Genomic DNA, 16097 nt, shown 5'->3' with positions numbered 1-16097 from the left:
TGCCATGAAATTTGCAAATGATTGATTAATGCATCTACTTTTCTTTTAGAAAGTCAATCACTTGTTTTTACATATCAAAGCCAAAGGAAAAACGAAGAATATTTATATACACTAAGTAAAAGAAGTATATATGTGGTATATGATCGGTTTTTCTCAAGATCACATCTTTTTTTTAAAACTCAGATTACGTTAAATTTATAAATAACATATATTTTGTATTATCTACAAATATTTATTTATTTAGTTAAAAATATATTATCTACTTTTGTTTTTATTTTTATTGAATAATTAATCAAATAAGTAAATAATAAATTAATTAAAATTAAGATATTAGCCACAATTTTAAAATGATTATACCAAGATAGTTATTTCAAAATGTTTTTTAGAATATAATAATAATAAATATGGAATATATATAATATTAAATTTTGAATTAAATAATATAAGTTATTGCAACCTAAACTTAAGTTTGCTTCCGTGTTGGACGAATAGATCAAAGCGCGATGACAGAAGTAGCTACCGGTGAATCGTATTGATTGTATCACATAAATTGTCGCAATACCAGGCCTGTTCCTCTCTCTGGGAACCTGAAAATCTTCAAAATTTAATTTTTTGGATTGGGTAAATTCTTTTAATTAGGGTTTATTTCGATTTGTGAATTGGAATGGAACCGCGTGTGGGGAATAAATTTCGGCTGGGCCGGAAAATTGGGAGTGGCTCGTTCGGAGAGATCTATTTAGGTATGTCTAGATTTTACTTTTCGTTGTTTGAATTGTATGGATTCTTTACTTTTATCAATTTTATTTTAATCTCTTTGCTTTTTCAGGTACTAATATTCAGACGAATGAAGAGGTTGCCATTAAGCTTGTGAGTGATCGGAAGCTTGTTTTATTCGATTTTTTTTTTACCATTGATATTATTCTTTGTAAGGTTATTCTGTTTTGGTACTTGTCTTAATTATGACATTTTTTTACATGTAATTTGCCATGTTGTGGGTTCTCCGAAGCAATCGATTACTGAAGGAAAAATTGCGGCTTTCTTTATGAAAAACGAATAAAGAAAGATGATAAAAATCCAAGAGAGTTATTTAACCACAAGAGTCTACGTCAAGGAAAAATCGGCCATTTGTTTAGTAATAGATAGCTCTATGTTGGAGTTTTTAAAAGTAATATTTGTTTTATAACCGAATAAAAGTTTATTGGGCGATGAAAATGTTTCCATGCAAGAAAGAGTTAAAAGGCACTATTCCGAGTATCCTGGGTTTTAGAATGGGGATCTGGTACCTGTACAAACTTGTATTTTGGTCCTGATGCTCTGTGATACATGTCCTGCTGCTTTGTGATATCGAGCCAGAGACAAAACGATATATCAATGCTTAAGGACATATCTTTCGTGGGTGTCTTGGCAAACAATAAGTTAAAGGTTATTGTTTTGTTTGACCGGAAATTAAAAATCACTTTATCTGGTCATGTTTTCAGGAAAATGTCAAGACTAAACATCCTCAGTTAATGTATGAGTCAAAGTTGTACAGATTACTTCAAGGAGGAAGTAATGATCCTTTTTTATTGTTTTAGTAGTTGGATTTTTTTTTTGTCATTTTCATTTTTTTTATGCGTGTACATTTAAATTTTGTAGCTGGAATTCCATATATCAGATGGTTTGGAGTAGAGGGAGACTATAATGTTCTTGTTATGGATTTACTGGGACCTAGTCTTGAAGACTTGTTTAACTTCTGTAGTCGGAAGCTTTCACTTAAAACAGTGTTGATACTGGCAGATCAAATGGTATGATATTCTGTTTGCTTGCTTTTATATTAATGTTCTCGATGATTTATGTTCAAGTATTTCCTTGTTTTCAGATTAATCGTGTTGAGTTTGTTCACTCCAAGTCTTTCCTGCATCGGGATATCAAGCCTGACAACTTTTTAATGGGTTTGGGAAGGCGTGCAAATCAGGTGATCAATGCTTAAGTTTGAGTTTTCTTATTTTCCAGCTTTTGATGGCTTCTAACGATCTTCCCAAATCCATTGCTTCATCAATTTACATGCAGGTTTTCGCAATTGATTTTGGGCTTGCCAAGAAATATAGAGACTCATCAACGCATAGGCACATTCCGTATAGGTGAGAAATCATATATATGGAAAGATTATCTGGCTAAGATCGCAAGTTTCTCAGCGCTATCTTTTGAAAGATTATTTGTGCACAATTATTCTTCTTTATATATTTGATAAGGGCTTATGGTATCCATTTTAGTTAATCAAACGGCATCTACTTGATGCAGGGAAAATAAAAATTTGACTGGAACAGCCAGATATGCAAGCATGAATACACATCTTGGCATTGGTATGCACGCGAGTGAAGTTTTTGTTTTCTTTTTGCTTGAACTTTTAGATATAAGGGTTTTTGGATAAGCATTGAGTTTATGCTTGATTTGTTCTGCTGCATTTGCCAATACATAGAACAGAGTCGCAGGGATGATCTGGAATCACTTGGATATGTTTTCATGTACTTCTTAAGGGGAAGGTATATCTTGATCTGAAATGCTCAATTTCCCCGACTTTGACACATTGACATGTCTGTTTGTCCGGGCAATATGCAGTCTTCCTTGGCAGGGGCTGAAGGCTGGAACCAAGAAACAGAAGTACGAGAGAATTTGTGAAAAGAAAGTTTCAACCTCTATCGAGGTAACTGACAATTTGACATTTATTATCCTCTCTTCTGGTAATCCTCCCTGACTTTATAAAACTATCCTTTTCAGACTTTGTGCCGCAGTTACCCTGCTGAGTTTGCGTCTTACTTTCATTATTGCCGTTCTCTTAGATTTGATGATAAACCAGATTATACCTATTTAAAGAGAATTTTCCGTGACCTTTTTATTCGCGAAGGTTTGTTTGTGTATCCTTGCACTCCAATATTACCTGCTATTGGAATTCAAGTGTTACCTATTCAGCTTCTTCATCTATCTATGCTTGCTTCTTCTGTCAGGTTTTCAATTTGATTACGTTTATGACTGGACAATTTTGAACTTTCAGCAATCCCAGCTCACCAAATCTCCCCTTGGGGTCCTTGTAAGCAACATCATAGTTTTAGATTATCCTCTGTTGTCTCAAATACAATGAATTTTTTTAATAGGGCCCCGCTGCTGGCACAAGTTCGGGAATGCGCAATGCAAATATTGATAGGCCATCAGGTGACTCTTGTGCATTTATTGTTTTGCCCTATGATAATTAGCTACTCGGTGTGGAATGAGTCATTTGTTACGTACAGAGATTAGAGCCTTTTTTCGTGCCTTTGTTTGGTAATTTAGCTATCTTTTATGTGAATATTTGTAATGCTGGCGCTAATTTTTTCAGGTGGTGAAGAAGAGAATACCCTTGGTTGGTCTGCAAATACTACTCGTGGCAGAAAATTTTTGGATTCTGGAAGCTTATCTAGGCAGAAAGACCCAATAGCTAACTCAGCCAAGGGTAAAGAAGTAAGAACTCTTCTACGCTCCTCCCCCTCACCTGTTGCACGCCATGTCTTTACAACTTAATACACACCAACACTTTTTTCTAATGAAAATTTGGACACAGTTTCCCCAAAAATATTGGAATTCCAAAATATCCAGCAATTCATCCTTCTCAAAAGAAAAAAATTACAAAATACAGTTGCTTTTGTGCAAAATATACATACACAGATATATGCATTTCCATAGCAAATAATATCACTATGCCACAACATCCCTGATATACCAACATAATTTAGTAATTATAAACCTATCTGCTTACTACAAAATGAGAATACTACTTCTTTGCCTTTGCCTTACATTCAAGTTTCATGCCCCAAAATTCGTCTGACAAGCAAAATCATGGTAACACCCAAAGATAAAGAGAGAGTGCACATTCTGTAATTTCTGGAAATATACATAAAGCAAAAGTTTTGATGTCATTCATTTTGCACCAGCCCTGTACAAGAATTAACCCCTTTTAGATCGATTCCAAAACCTGTTACCTGCTCCATCAGAGAGCCCCATCTACTGGGCGAGTACCGAGAATTGAAACATAACAACATTCGTGAATTTTAACATGAAGTGTTGCAATAAGATGGCAGCACACCGTTAATGAAAAATCTTTCTATGTAAACGCCCATTCTCCAACAGCAGCACTAAACACGTGGTGATCGACCGGTTACAAGGCTTGGATTTTATTTTTCTCACACTGCCTCCCTAGCTCTATTTTTTTCCCCTCTTCCTCGTTCTCGCTTCTTTCCTTTTTTTTTTTTCAAAGACGCATGTTCCCAATAGTGCCTAACTGAAGAGCACTTGTAAATGCTTGACAACAAAAATCCAGCACATAATTTCTCTCTTAGTTAATATTTATGATATAATTAATTCTCTTACTCTCTTTTGACTTATATTATGGGAAAATTTAAATTGAACTATTAAATTTTGTTTAAGATACACTTACCTACATTTTTTATTTATCTGTTTTCGATTGTATTACATCACCACGTCCCTTTCTTCTCCCCGTGTCATGGTGCCAATAGCTGTAAATGAGTTGAGCTTGTGAAATTTCACAAACTCAAACTTGACTCAAAAAAGCCTGAACTCAAAGTACTGAACCTTGAGGTCGAGTTTGAGTTTGGGCTTACGTGCTCATCTTAGGTGTGATAATTTGTTTTTCTATGAATATGTTCACTATCTTGAGCTCGAGTTGGCTTCCCTAAGGGTGTGTAGATGGATTAAAGATTTGAAATCAAAGGATTTGAATTTATTATATAAATCAATCATACTCGCTTGGATGCTTTGGAATTCGATGGATTTGAAATTCCTTCCCTCTCATTTTAAACTTGTTTTCGCTATTCATGTAGCGGATCTTAGATTCTCCCAAACTTGAGTCATTTAAAATCCATGCGTCAAATAACTCCCTCGAATCCAAATTACTCAATCCAAACGAGACCAGATTTTGGAGATTTTTTTTCTGTCCTTTTACTATTTCACTTTGCATGCTTCTCTTATATGAGGTTCCCTTTAATTTCGAATTGTGCAAGTTTGTGTGCACAAAGTTTTTCTATTCTAGTAATGTTTCATTTTCCTATTCTTTTTATAGTCATCTAGTACCAACATTTTGCGACAACTTTCATCTTCAAGACGACCTGCTGTGCCAACCAGTCGCGAGCCTGAGATTTCTGGCCAAGGTCCTGACCGTTCACGCTCCCGTACAGCAGGTGCTAGCCCAAGTGCACTCCAAAAAAGTTCAAGCTTCACACGATTGGATCAGACTCGCTTTTCTTCTTCAGGAAATCCCCCCAACATAAAGAGTTTTGAATCTACATTGAAAGGAATGGAGACCCTGAACTTTGGCAACAATGGAAGGGTGCAATATTAGCTTGCTGTTTTTTCCGCTTTTTCCCTCTGTAAAGTGTAAATAGGTGGAATGCTACATACATCTATTAACACTTCGGGGCATCTGTTTTTCTTTCCAAGGAAGAAATTGCGAAGAAATTGAATTTAAAACATGATGCTGATTATTTGAACCTATCAAAACGAGTACAAGATCACAAAATTGCAGCACCAGATGAAAAGATTTACCATACTTCTCTTGTCATGCATATATATTCGCAAACACATTTTCAATCTCAATTATTATTATTCCAAACTAATATTTTATAAATTATTTTCAGCAATACACGTTTTTCACATTTATATATAGTTACCACATTGATTTCATAGTGTTGGGACTGGAAAGTAAATATCAACACAAATCTACTATTTTGTGAAAGCGCATACAAGACGAGACTAAAAATGCGCCTTTGATGAGAGAAAAATTGAAGTATAACGTTTTTCAAATAAAAAACATTAAAAGTGAAACACTTTATCAAAAGCGTGGGTCACATGCTATATGCGAACCATTTGAAGTATCATTCTCGTCAACTTGCTTGAACCAAAATTGGCTTTCCAAAGCCCTAGATCTTCACCAAGATTTCCAAATCGAAGTTAACATAGGTATACAATCTCGCAACTTCGCTTCAATAATATTATTAGAGTTGTTACGTGTTGGTTTTCCTGATTCAGATCTTAAACTCTGCGGTCATTTTTTATTTTATTTTTACATTTAAGACGAGTCGCCTGAGAACAAATTTGTGGCATTTCGTGATTGAATGGATCATATGGAATTCGTTAAGCTATTTTCTTTTACGTGTGATTTATTACTTTTTTGAAATCTGGATTCAATACTTCTGAAAATTGTAGCTTTAATGTGTAAGCGGATGTTCTCCTAGTAGGAATGTGTTTGTATCGTTTAACTGGGTACAGTTTCATTGTCTTGCAGTCACTGCTTGCTTAAATCCTGTAAAAATTGAGTGATGAAGTTGTTTGCACAATATTTGGTGTTGCGGGCGTGCCAGGTGCGAAGTGCACCGATTTGTGTGAAAATGGTAAAAATCTAACTTCTAAAATCAAACGACGGTAAATTCTAAATTTGATCGTTGGTTCTAATCTCCTAAAACATATGCGATGCCAAAATTAAGAAAACTATTGGAAAGTGATGGAAATAAACCCCTGACATGATTTTGCATTTACAAAACTGTAGGAATTCATCAAAGACATGAAAAATATAATAATTTGTTGCTGAAATCTAAAACGTGAATGCTAGAACAACTATTGAAAAGCTTGAAAAATAATGCTTGAAGACTGGAAATTTGCAGAGAATATTTGCAGAGTTTGTCTGTGTTGAGTTGTGTTGTGTGTCCCTCTCGTTGTGTTAGCCGAGCTTTTGCAGATTTGTCTGTAGAGTTGAGTTGTGTTGTGTTGTGTTGCCGATCTCCTTTTTCTTCCTAGCCGCTGTGTCCTCTTTCTCCACTCCCCCATGATCTCCACTATCTGCTCCATTAATGCCACGATTTCTACCTATCCTCCCACGTTCTTTTTCTCTTCCGCGCTCAGTGATCAGTTTTGAATCGATTAAGAATTAGTCTGTTATGGGCTTATTTAATTGGGCTTCAGAATTAACTTGGGCTTGTAATTAAATTATTTTTAGCCCAAACAATTGCCCCCCGCAAGCATTGGCCCATTGGGCCAAAATGCTTGTGTATGAGCCCAATTTTAATTGTACTTGTAGCGGCCCGTGATTTTATCTGTATGTGAGTTGGGCTTATGATAGTGGGCTGAATAACCCAAGCCCATTCACAATTGGATTTCAAGCCACTGTCTCTTGGTTTTCTTCATTTCCGCTTTCTTCATTCTCCAGATTCAAAACTCCCTATCCCACTTTCTTCAACCTCTCTGCCTCTCCTTTGTCCGATTACTCTCGTTGCCGCTGGAAGATCGCTGCCCTTAGAGCTTGCTCGCATTTCCTTCGCCGGCGTTTCTCCTACTCCATCTTGCATAATCCCACACCTCACTTTCTTCATTCAATTTCTAGATTTTAAAATCTGGCCACAACCCCTCTTCACCATTGTGCCTTCATGGTGTTTGTGAATTTGCTCCAATGAGAAATACATTAAAATTTTGTTGTTTTCATTCTCGGCTAGACAGACTCCCCAACCGTCATGGCTCCCCGGTTCACCACAGCTTCTATCGGAATCTGCTCGCCCTGCAAGAGCGAACACTACTATCTTCTCGAGCCATGGTTTTGCGGCTACCACGACCTTACAAGATTTTCCTTCGGTTGTTTCTGCTTCTTCTACAGCTATTGGTAATCTTTCTCCATTTTTCTCGAGTACTATGTGATGCTATTCTTCCTTGAAATTTCTTGTTGTCTTGATTGGAGTAGACTCTTTATTTCTTTCTGCTTTGCATTATTAACCCTGAGGCACTTTGACTCTCCTGGAGAAATTTGAGGGAATGACGACTGGTTTGCCACAATATTGATCACTGCCATGTTACTCTATGTTATTTCCATGTTGGCTCCTTGTAGATGTTTACATGCCACTGCCTTTGTTTCTTTTCTAGTATCGAGTTCCTGTGGGGAGTTGGGTGGTTTTGTGTACCCCACCGACAAACAACTGATTCAAGCCATGTGTTGGCATAACTCCCCGCTAGATCACTGACTCTCTTGTTCAATGAACGTGCATATGGCCATGAATTGGTAGCCAAGAGGTAACTCTAATATTTTCTTTGTGTGTTGCATATCACTTGGGTCACATTCCCCATACCCAAGCAGCCATTTGCATGCATTGCACTTCAGTTGGACCCCTTTCCCGCATACACGTTTATTTACTGTTCTTGCATGCGGTGATTCCGCCTTTGAGTTGTTGACTGTTGGTTTGGTGTTGTGGTTGTTGGGTGACGGATGTGGAACGAAGGTGGATTTGTACGGGGTGTTGTGTATTGGATGTTGGGAATGGGTTTTCTATTCGTTTTTAATCCACTTAACCCACTTCACTTCAATATTTTCAATCAAAACCATATGTTGGCTTAAAACTCCCCGCTCGCAATTATTTCCTCCCCTGGTTCCCTATCGAAACAAAATGAATCCAATATGATAAAAGTGGCCTACTGGCCAACTTCATTTGATCATAACCAACAGATATTTTCATTGGTGGCCCTAAGGCCTACTTCAAATCAAGTCTTACAATAGAGAACTAAACACATACAAAAATGGCTAGTTAGCCTATTTTCATACCAAAGTCCGCTTCTGGGTCCTCTTGTGGCTCGCATAGCGCCCTTGTTCTTTTATGTTCTTCCTTTATTATTCGTTGTTCCGCTCGGTGAGCTCAACTACCCGCTCAGTGTGGTCTTTCTTGCCATATTCTAAGTGGCCTAAAGGCCTACTTCACGAGCCTGTCATTGCACATGCAATCAATCATTTATACGGTGGCTGTATAGCCTACCTTATCAATGATTCCTCGTAACATAAGAATAATAAAAACATCAATCAAATTTACGTAAAAGTGGCCATAAGGCCAACTCCCCACATACTTAACTTCCTTTCAAGTAGCACGAAAGCTACTGTGGCCCTGAAAGTGGCTATAGAGTCCACTTTGTTATCCATATTTCACAATATGTAAGTAATAAAGAACATAGGCATACCAAAGTAGCTCCAAAGGTCAACTCCCTGCTTAATATCAGCCTCTCTGTTTGCTTTTATTTCCTTACCTGACTCCCTAATGAAACAAGATACCTCCAAAATGATGAAAATGGTCTGCTGGACGATTTCATTTTATCAGTTTCTTTATTGAATCATAAACAATGGATATTTACATCAGTGGCCCCGAGGCTCACATCATATGACGTCTCGAAATAACGAACTACACGTATACAAAAGTGGCCAGTAAGCCTACTCTTATATTAAAGCAAAACTTCCATACTCTTCTGTTGTTTGCACAGTGTTCTCATTCTGCTCTTTTATTTCTTCATTCATCGTTGTTGCCTCGTTTGGTGAGCTTTAACTCCTCATTCTCCGGAACTCTTTCCAGCCATGTTTTGGTGGTATGAAATCTCATCCCATGTAATTTCCTTCCAACCAGAATGAAAGCTACTAAGAACTCGGATTTTAATTATTCGAAACAATGCCAAAGTGGCCTCAAATGCCAACTCCCCGCTGGATATTAGCCTTTCTGTTCTCTTTACTCACTCCCTTAACAAGCTGATCAAATCTTGCTTAATTCCTTCTTCCAGCAATGTGCTCACATATACCATATTAGGATCATCAAATTCTCTTAAGTTGATCTCTTCCAACGGGTCTTGCACTTCGTGTTGGCCATCTTCCATTTGAGATGGCGCCATCAACAATTCATCAACTTGGAGTTCATCCTCCTCGTATTCCTCTTCGTGGACAACCTCGGTTCCATAGGTGTCCCATGCTTCCTCTCCCACTACTTTGTCCAGTACTTGCTGCACATGCGCCTTCCATATAGAGGTTGCAGCTACCTCTCTTTCTTTCTGTTTCAAATCAACCATCAATCTCCTCAATCAGCGGCTGAATTATCGGCCTAGACGGCACGAGAACAGTAGGTTTGAGGATTCTTTCCAACACCGAGCTTGGAGTTGGTGTTTGCATGTACAACGGATTTTCTTTCTTGCTGTTGCTACGAATTTTGATAGGCCCAAAATCCCCATTGTAATATCTGACCTCCACTGCACTTGCACTTGTTTGAAAGGGTTGTCCATCCGCTTCTACGACCTCCACGTCATCCCCTTTCCAAAATAACAAAAGCTGGTGCATTGAGGATGGTATGCACTGGTTTGCATGGATCCAATCTCTGCCTAACAACGCTTGGAAGTTGGCGGAGGAGTTTACCACGAAAAATGCACATAAAGATGACATACTCCCCACAGTAACATCAGCGGGGAATACCCCAATGGTTTTGGTAGTTTCCCCTGTAAATGCAGCAACCGAAACTTCCGAAGGAATCAAGTCTTCTTCATTTTTGCCGAGACTTTTCAACATTCTTACCGGAAGAACATTCACAGCTGAGCCATTGTCAATCAAGACCCTAGACACTGGTTTCCCATTGACATGGGCCTTGATGTACAATGGCCTGATGTGCTTGGTCATGGCCGGTGTAGGTTTCTCAAGTATCACCTGTTGGGGCTTATTTGGGTGGCCCTGCTTGATAATCACTCTTGAACTCCCTTCAGGGAGTTTATTTGCATGCTCTTTCTTTTGCACTGATTCTTGGGACATCAACTCCCCATCCTCTTCTTCCATCATCTTAAATCTCTGAGGTAGTATCACTACTCCTGTGGCACAATCCACAGTGATGTGAAACTCTCCAACGTAAAAATTGATTGTTTTTTCTCTTTGATCGTCCTCCTCACTTAACAGATCGTCATCAGCGTCTACTAACTTATCCTCAGTAGCCGATCTTCCAAACTTGGATTTACTCCCCACCTGATCTCTGATGACTGGACTATCAATTGTGGGTTTTTTTCTCAATTTAGCTGACTCTTCTCTCCTTGCAATAGCTCTTTCTCTCAATAGCCGTCTCTTTTGAGTCCTAGTCGGTGGCCTAGGGAACGTTTTGTGTTGGGCCATCCTCCAAGACTCACTGAACTCCCCTCTAGCTGGAAGGACGTATCTGGGCCTTTCTCTCCTGCTCTCAATCATTTTTCCTTTTGATATTTCATCCACACGCCACTCTCTATCTTGGTCAGCTGACTTTTTGTTGATTTCCATCTGTCGCGGCTCTACTCCATATGTATCTCTCTTGTTCGAGTATCTTTGGTATTGATTGCAAGATGACTCCCCTCTGAACCCTTGATTCTCATGCACTGGTCTCTCGAAGAAATGTTGGTTCCTCGGCCGATAGGCCGCGGATTCACCAATATTTCTAGGGAAATGCTGTTGAACTGTTCTTACTCGATCAGTATTATTCCTTCCATTAGCTTCAAACAGTTGACCCTTTGGGATCCAACATTTCTTAATTATTAGGTCTTTCACTGCAAAGGATCGGCTTCTTTTCTCCTTGAGAAGATTCTTCAAATCTGTCACATTCACATGAACAGAAGCTACTGGGAGAAAAGAATCATCATCCACTGCCATGGAATCATGTTTGTTAGGGAACTTCAAGATTCCATGGTTAATTCTGTCCTGCAAAATATTTTTGAAAGCCCAACACAATTTAGTGGAATGATTATATGAGTCATGATACTTACAGTATTCTTGACTTTTCAAATCGTCTTTAGCAGGCATTTGATGATCGGGTGGAAAAGTGATGAATTTTTCTTTAACCAGAAAATCAAATATGTCGTCTGTCTTGGAAACATCAAATGTGTACTGCATGTCCTTAGGAGGTTGGGTGGTGCTCTTCCTATCTGACTCTGTGGATTTTCTCTTGAGTAAAGGGACTATGCACGAGCCGTTCGATCGAATCTCGGCCAGGGAAATCTCTTCTACCTCTTGGTAATAAGAGCTCACTGTTGTTTTCTTCTTAGCCGACTCCTCTGTCAATAGTTCCTCGTACTCCCCAACCTTTGCTGCAAGTTCAAAAAAATCTCTGAATTCCATACCTTGAAACTTCTTCTGGAGCTCAAAGTCTAGCCCCTTTTGGGCTATTTTGACAAACTCAGTCTCTGGCAGAAACACCTTGCACATGTTCTTTGTTTTCTTAAACCTATCAATGAACATATCAATTGTTTCTTCTTTCTTCTGAGACATCCTTGACAAATCAGCGATGCACACCTCATGCTCAGTTCGGTAAAACTGAGTATGGAATTTCTTCTCCATATCTCGCCAACTTAAGATTGAGTTTCGGGGAAGTGTGGCATACCAAGAAAATGCTGTGCCAGTAAGGGTATTTGGGAACAATCTCAGCTTCAAATTAGTAAAGTTTTCCAAGTTTTCCAGCTCCCCACACCTTATAGTGAACCTTGCAATGTGTTCAAGGCTAGATTGACTATTTTCTCCAGAAAATAGGCTGAAATCTGGTACCTTGTAACCTTTGGGAAATGGATTGTTGACATCTACGTAGTCGGGGTATGGCTTGAGAAATTTTGGGCGGCCAATTTGTCTCAAGGCCGGCCCATATAGCTCTTGAACAGTTTCTCTCACCACATCATGATCGATCACTGCTGCATTTCTGTTGGGGAGCAGATGGTGATAATAGTTTGCCCCCCGAGTCTGAGCCCCTGTACTGTAACCAGCATTCCATCCTTGAAAACTTCCATCAACTCCCTGATAACCCAAGTGTGGTATATCATCATCCATTCTTGGTTGATACAAAGGATTAGTAATCGCATGGACTTGGTTAACAGGTTGTTTCGAACTCCCCACTCCATCTGTACGTGGATATGGCCGAACTCTTCCACCTAAAGTTTCCTCCCTGTTATGTGAAGGCGTGTACCTTTCTTCCTGTTGGTTTGGGGGTGCGAACTCTGGGCGGCGAGCATCGCCAGCCTTTGAATGTCCCACTCCCTGGTCGAGTTCAGTGAATTGATTACTTCCCTGGACTTGTTTGCTTCCTTGGTCAGCCTCTTTGCCAGTAGTATTTTGCTCTCCTCGAAGGGACTTACTCGGCTTACACAAAATGGATTTCAAACAGTCAGCCATCGCCTTAGATAATGCCAGTGAGATTTCCTCAATCTTTGTATCAGTCAGTTCTCCAATCACCCTGTTTGAGACTTGGTCATTAGTAGTAGAAATCTGTAGATCCATTTCTTCAACCTGTGGTTCAACAACGTGTTGTTCTGGCTGAGGCGCTTGAGTTCCCTCTTGATTCGCCAGAGACTCCCCACCCTCCTGATTCACGTTTTCCTTTCTTCTTGGCGGCATAGTGATGGTCCCACCGGGCGTGCCAAAAATATGTTTGCACAATATTTGGTGTTGCGGGCGTGCCAGGTGCGAAGTGCACCGATTTGTGTGAAAATGGTAAAAATCTAACTTCTAAAATCAAACGACGGTAAATTCTAAATTTGATCGTTGGTTCTAATCTCCTAAAACATATGCGATGCCAAAATTAAGAAAACTATTGGAAAGTGATGGAAATAAACCCCTGACATGATTTTGCATTTACAAAACTGTAGGAATTCATCAAAGACATGAAAAATATAATAATTTGTTGCTGAAATCTAAAACGTGAATGCTAGAACAACTATTGAAAAGCTTGAAAAATAATGCTTGAAGACTGGAAATTTGCAGAGAATATTTGCAGAGTTTGTCTGTGTTGAGTTGTGTTGTGTGTCCCTCTCGTTGTGTTAGCCGAGCTTTTGCAGATTTGTCTGTAGAGTTGAGTTGTGTTGTGTTGTGTTGCCGATCTCCTTTTTCTTCCTAGCCGCTGTGTCCTCTTTCTCCACTCCCCCATGATCTCCACTATCTGCTCCATTAATGCCACGATTTCTACCTATCCTCCCACGTTCTTTTTCTCTTCCGCGCTCAGTGATCAGTTTTGAATCGATTAAGAATTAGTCTGTTATGGGCTTATTTAATTGGGCTTCAGAATTAACTTGGGCTTGTAATTAAATTATTTTTAGCCCAAACAGAAGTATTATGCGGATATTCATGTTAACTTTGTTTAATGATTTTCTGTGTTTTGATAAATTTGGATTGCGTGCCAGTTTATGTGATAGTGCATGTTCCTTTGGCGAACTCACAAACTTTGACGTGGCCGCAGACTTGGTGTTTTTGGGGTGCTAAAATTTGTGATATTAGAACAAATAATTTTTCATTAGACGGAAGTGACGGTGCTGTCGCGTGACTTTCCCAAAACTCCCTCGTTGTGTCTCCATGTGGTGTGTTTGAAAAGCTGTAGTTTCATTTCGAGACAATTAAATTGGAACTATGGTGTGTTTATGGCTTTATGGATTTGTTGTATTTTGATGAATTATCTTTTTTGATTCAGCTCCTAGTCTGTTTCCTATTGTTGATGCGTACATTGATATATAACTGTTTCCTGTGATTTTTTTTAGTATATTTTTTATACTCATTTTAAAATTTCTCTCATTTTCTACCTCATTCTCTCTTAAATTGATGATAGACGTCGGTTTTGAGAATGGCTGATAACAAGACACCGACTGAAAGCCCCAATATTTCTGGCGATAATACCTTATCTTCTGAAAATGAGAATGATAGTGGAAATGAAGTATCAATTGATTCTTTAGCGCAGAAAGTCCAAGAGTCTCTTTCTCTTGGAAAGAGGCATAAATTTTGGGAAACCCAACCTGTTGGGCAGTTCAAGGATCTTGGGAACGCGAGCATCCCCGAAGGTCCAATTGAGCAGCCAACACTGCTTTCAGAAGTCAAACAAGAGCCATATAATCTTCCAACTCCTTATGAGTGGATTACATGTGATATGGACTCTGAAGAGATGTGCGCTGAGGTGTATAGTCTCCTAGCTAATAACTATGTTGAGGATGACGAGAACATGTTTAGATTTAATTACTCGAAGGAGTTTCTTCAATGGGCTTTGCGCCCTCCTGGTTTCTACAGGAGTTGGCACATTGGAGTAAGGGTAAAGAGCTCAAAAAAATTGGTTGCATTCATTACTGGGATTCCTGCCAAAATCCGTGTTCGCAATGATGTAGTAGTGATGGCTGAGGTTAATTTTTTGTGTGTCCACAAGAAGCTTAGATCAAAAAGACTGGCTCCAGTGTTGATCAAGGAGGTCACAAGGAGGATTCATTTGGAAAATATCTGGCAAGCTGCCTATACTGCTGGTGTTGTCCTTCCTACACCCATAACGACTTGTCAATATTGGCATAGATCTTTGAATCCAAAGAAGCTTATCGATGTTGGGTTTTCTAGGCTTGGTCCAAGAATGACAATGAGCCGAACGATAAAGCTGTACAAATTACCAGATCAGACTGCGACCCCTGGATTCAGAAAGATGGAACCCCATGATGTCCCTGCAGTTACTCGCTTGCTTAGAAATTACCTGAAACAATTTGTTGTTGCACCAGATTTTGATGAGTTAGATGTGGAACATTGGCTTCTTCCTAGGGAGAATGTTGTGAACAGTTACTTGGTCGCAAGTCCTGATAATCAAGAAATCACCGACTTCTGTAGTTTTTACACCTTACCCTCTTCAATACTTGGTAGCCTTAGCTATTCTAGTCTCAAGGCTGCTTATTCTTATTACAATGTGTCCACAAAGACCCCATTACTTCAGCTGATGAACGATGTTCTTATTGTTGCCAAGAAAGAGGAATTTGATGTTTTCAATGCTTTGGATGTTATGCAGAACGAGATATTCTTGAAGGAGCTGAAGTTTGGTCCAGGAGACGGGAAACTTCACTACTACCTCTACAACTATCGGCTAAAACATGTATTGAGATCGTCAGAACTTGGGCTTGTACTCTTGTAGATTGAGACTAGAATTCAGTTTTTGGTGCAGGTCGAGTATTTTGCTAACTAACGCGAACATGTCTTCCCAGCTCCATTCTCTGCATCTTGGGTTAGTTCTAGACATGATTCAAAGCAAAAAGACAGATAAATTTTTGATTGGGAATATATCATTTTCTTTTCCGAATTTCCTTGGCATTTTGTTTGGTTCTTGTTAACCAACAATTTTATCTGGTATTTATGCCGTTGAAATTTACTCGTGGCTTCATTGTTGTAAATTTAGGCAGTAATATCATGCTCTTTATTGTGTTCAAGTTCTATGGGGACAATAAACTCTAAACTTAACAAAACCAGGGCCCAGATTTTTTAAATCACCTATTCAAGAATTGCAAGACAA

The 16097-nt window shown here is 38.9% G+C and overlaps 3 protein-coding genes across 3 annotated transcripts; 2 read left to right on the top strand and 1 right to left on the bottom strand.

Annotated features, from left to right (window-relative positions):
- The first annotated feature begins 462 nt into the window (after positions 1-462).
- On the top strand, positions 463-5496 carry LOC140829198 (casein kinase 1-like protein 2). The gene is made up of 14 exons (XM_073192243.1): positions 463-740; positions 827-867; positions 1479-1548; positions 1636-1784; positions 1859-1954; positions 2050-2120; positions 2281-2342; positions 2459-2522; positions 2599-2683; positions 2758-2884; positions 2985-3067; positions 3132-3189; positions 3353-3474; positions 5090-5496. The coding sequence occupies exons 1-14, from the start codon at positions 665-667 to the stop codon at positions 5366-5368; spliced, it is 1383 nt and encodes a 460-aa protein (XP_073048344.1). The 5' UTR covers positions 463-664; the 3' UTR covers positions 5369-5496.
- A 361-nt stretch (positions 5497-5857) lies between these two features.
- Positions 5858-15979, top strand: LOC140829196 (glycylpeptide N-tetradecanoyltransferase 1-like). Its single transcript, XM_073192240.1, has 2 exons — positions 5858-5985; positions 14397-15979. Exon 2 carries the CDS (start codon positions 14412-14414, stop codon positions 15720-15722), a length of 1311 nt encoding a protein of 436 aa, XP_073048341.1. The 5' UTR covers positions 5858-5985; positions 14397-14411; the 3' UTR covers positions 15723-15979.
- On the bottom strand, positions 7917-14410 carry LOC140829195 (uncharacterized). Its single transcript, XM_073192239.1, has 2 exons — positions 11657-14410; positions 7917-11515 (listed from the first exon to the last, which is right to left on the bottom strand). The coding sequence occupies exons 1-2, from the start codon at positions 13193-13195 to the stop codon at positions 9875-9877; spliced, it is 3180 nt and encodes a 1059-aa protein (XP_073048340.1). The 5' UTR covers positions 13196-14410; the 3' UTR covers positions 7917-9874.
- Positions 15980-16097: the final 118 nt, after the last annotated feature.

This window comes from Primulina eburnea, chromosome 4, assembly GCF_022965805.1.
Source record: "Primulina eburnea isolate SZY01 chromosome 4, ASM2296580v1, whole genome shotgun sequence".
NCBI classification, from domain to species: domain Eukaryota; kingdom Viridiplantae; phylum Streptophyta; class Magnoliopsida; order Lamiales; family Gesneriaceae; genus Primulina; species Primulina eburnea.
Note: the sequence above shows the minus strand (reverse complement) of the source record. Positions and strands in the feature narration are given on the sequence as shown.

Coding starts and splice junctions, on each gene's coding strand:
- LOC140829198 (XM_073192243.1), top strand. CDS start 665: ATGGAACCGCGTGTGGGGAATAAATTTCGGCTGGGCCGGAAAATTGGG. Junction 2,121..2,280: donor CATAGGCACATTCCGTATAG/GTGAGAAATCAT, acceptor TACTTGATGCAG/GGAAAATAAAAATTTGACTG. Junction 2,343..2,458: donor GAATACACATCTTGGCATTG/GTATGCACGCGA, acceptor GCCAATACATAG/AACAGAGTCGCAGGGATGAT.
- LOC140829195 (XM_073192239.1), bottom strand. CDS start 13,195: ATGCCGCCAAGAAGAAAGGAAAACGTGAATCAGGAGGGTGGGGAGTCT. Junction 11,516..11,656: donor ACGACATATTTGATTTTCTG/GTTAAAGAAAAA, acceptor AATATTTTGCAG/GACAGAATTAACCATGGAAT.
- LOC140829196 (XM_073192240.1), top strand. CDS start 14,412: ATGGCTGATAACAAGACACCGACTGAAAGCCCCAATATTTCTGGCGAT.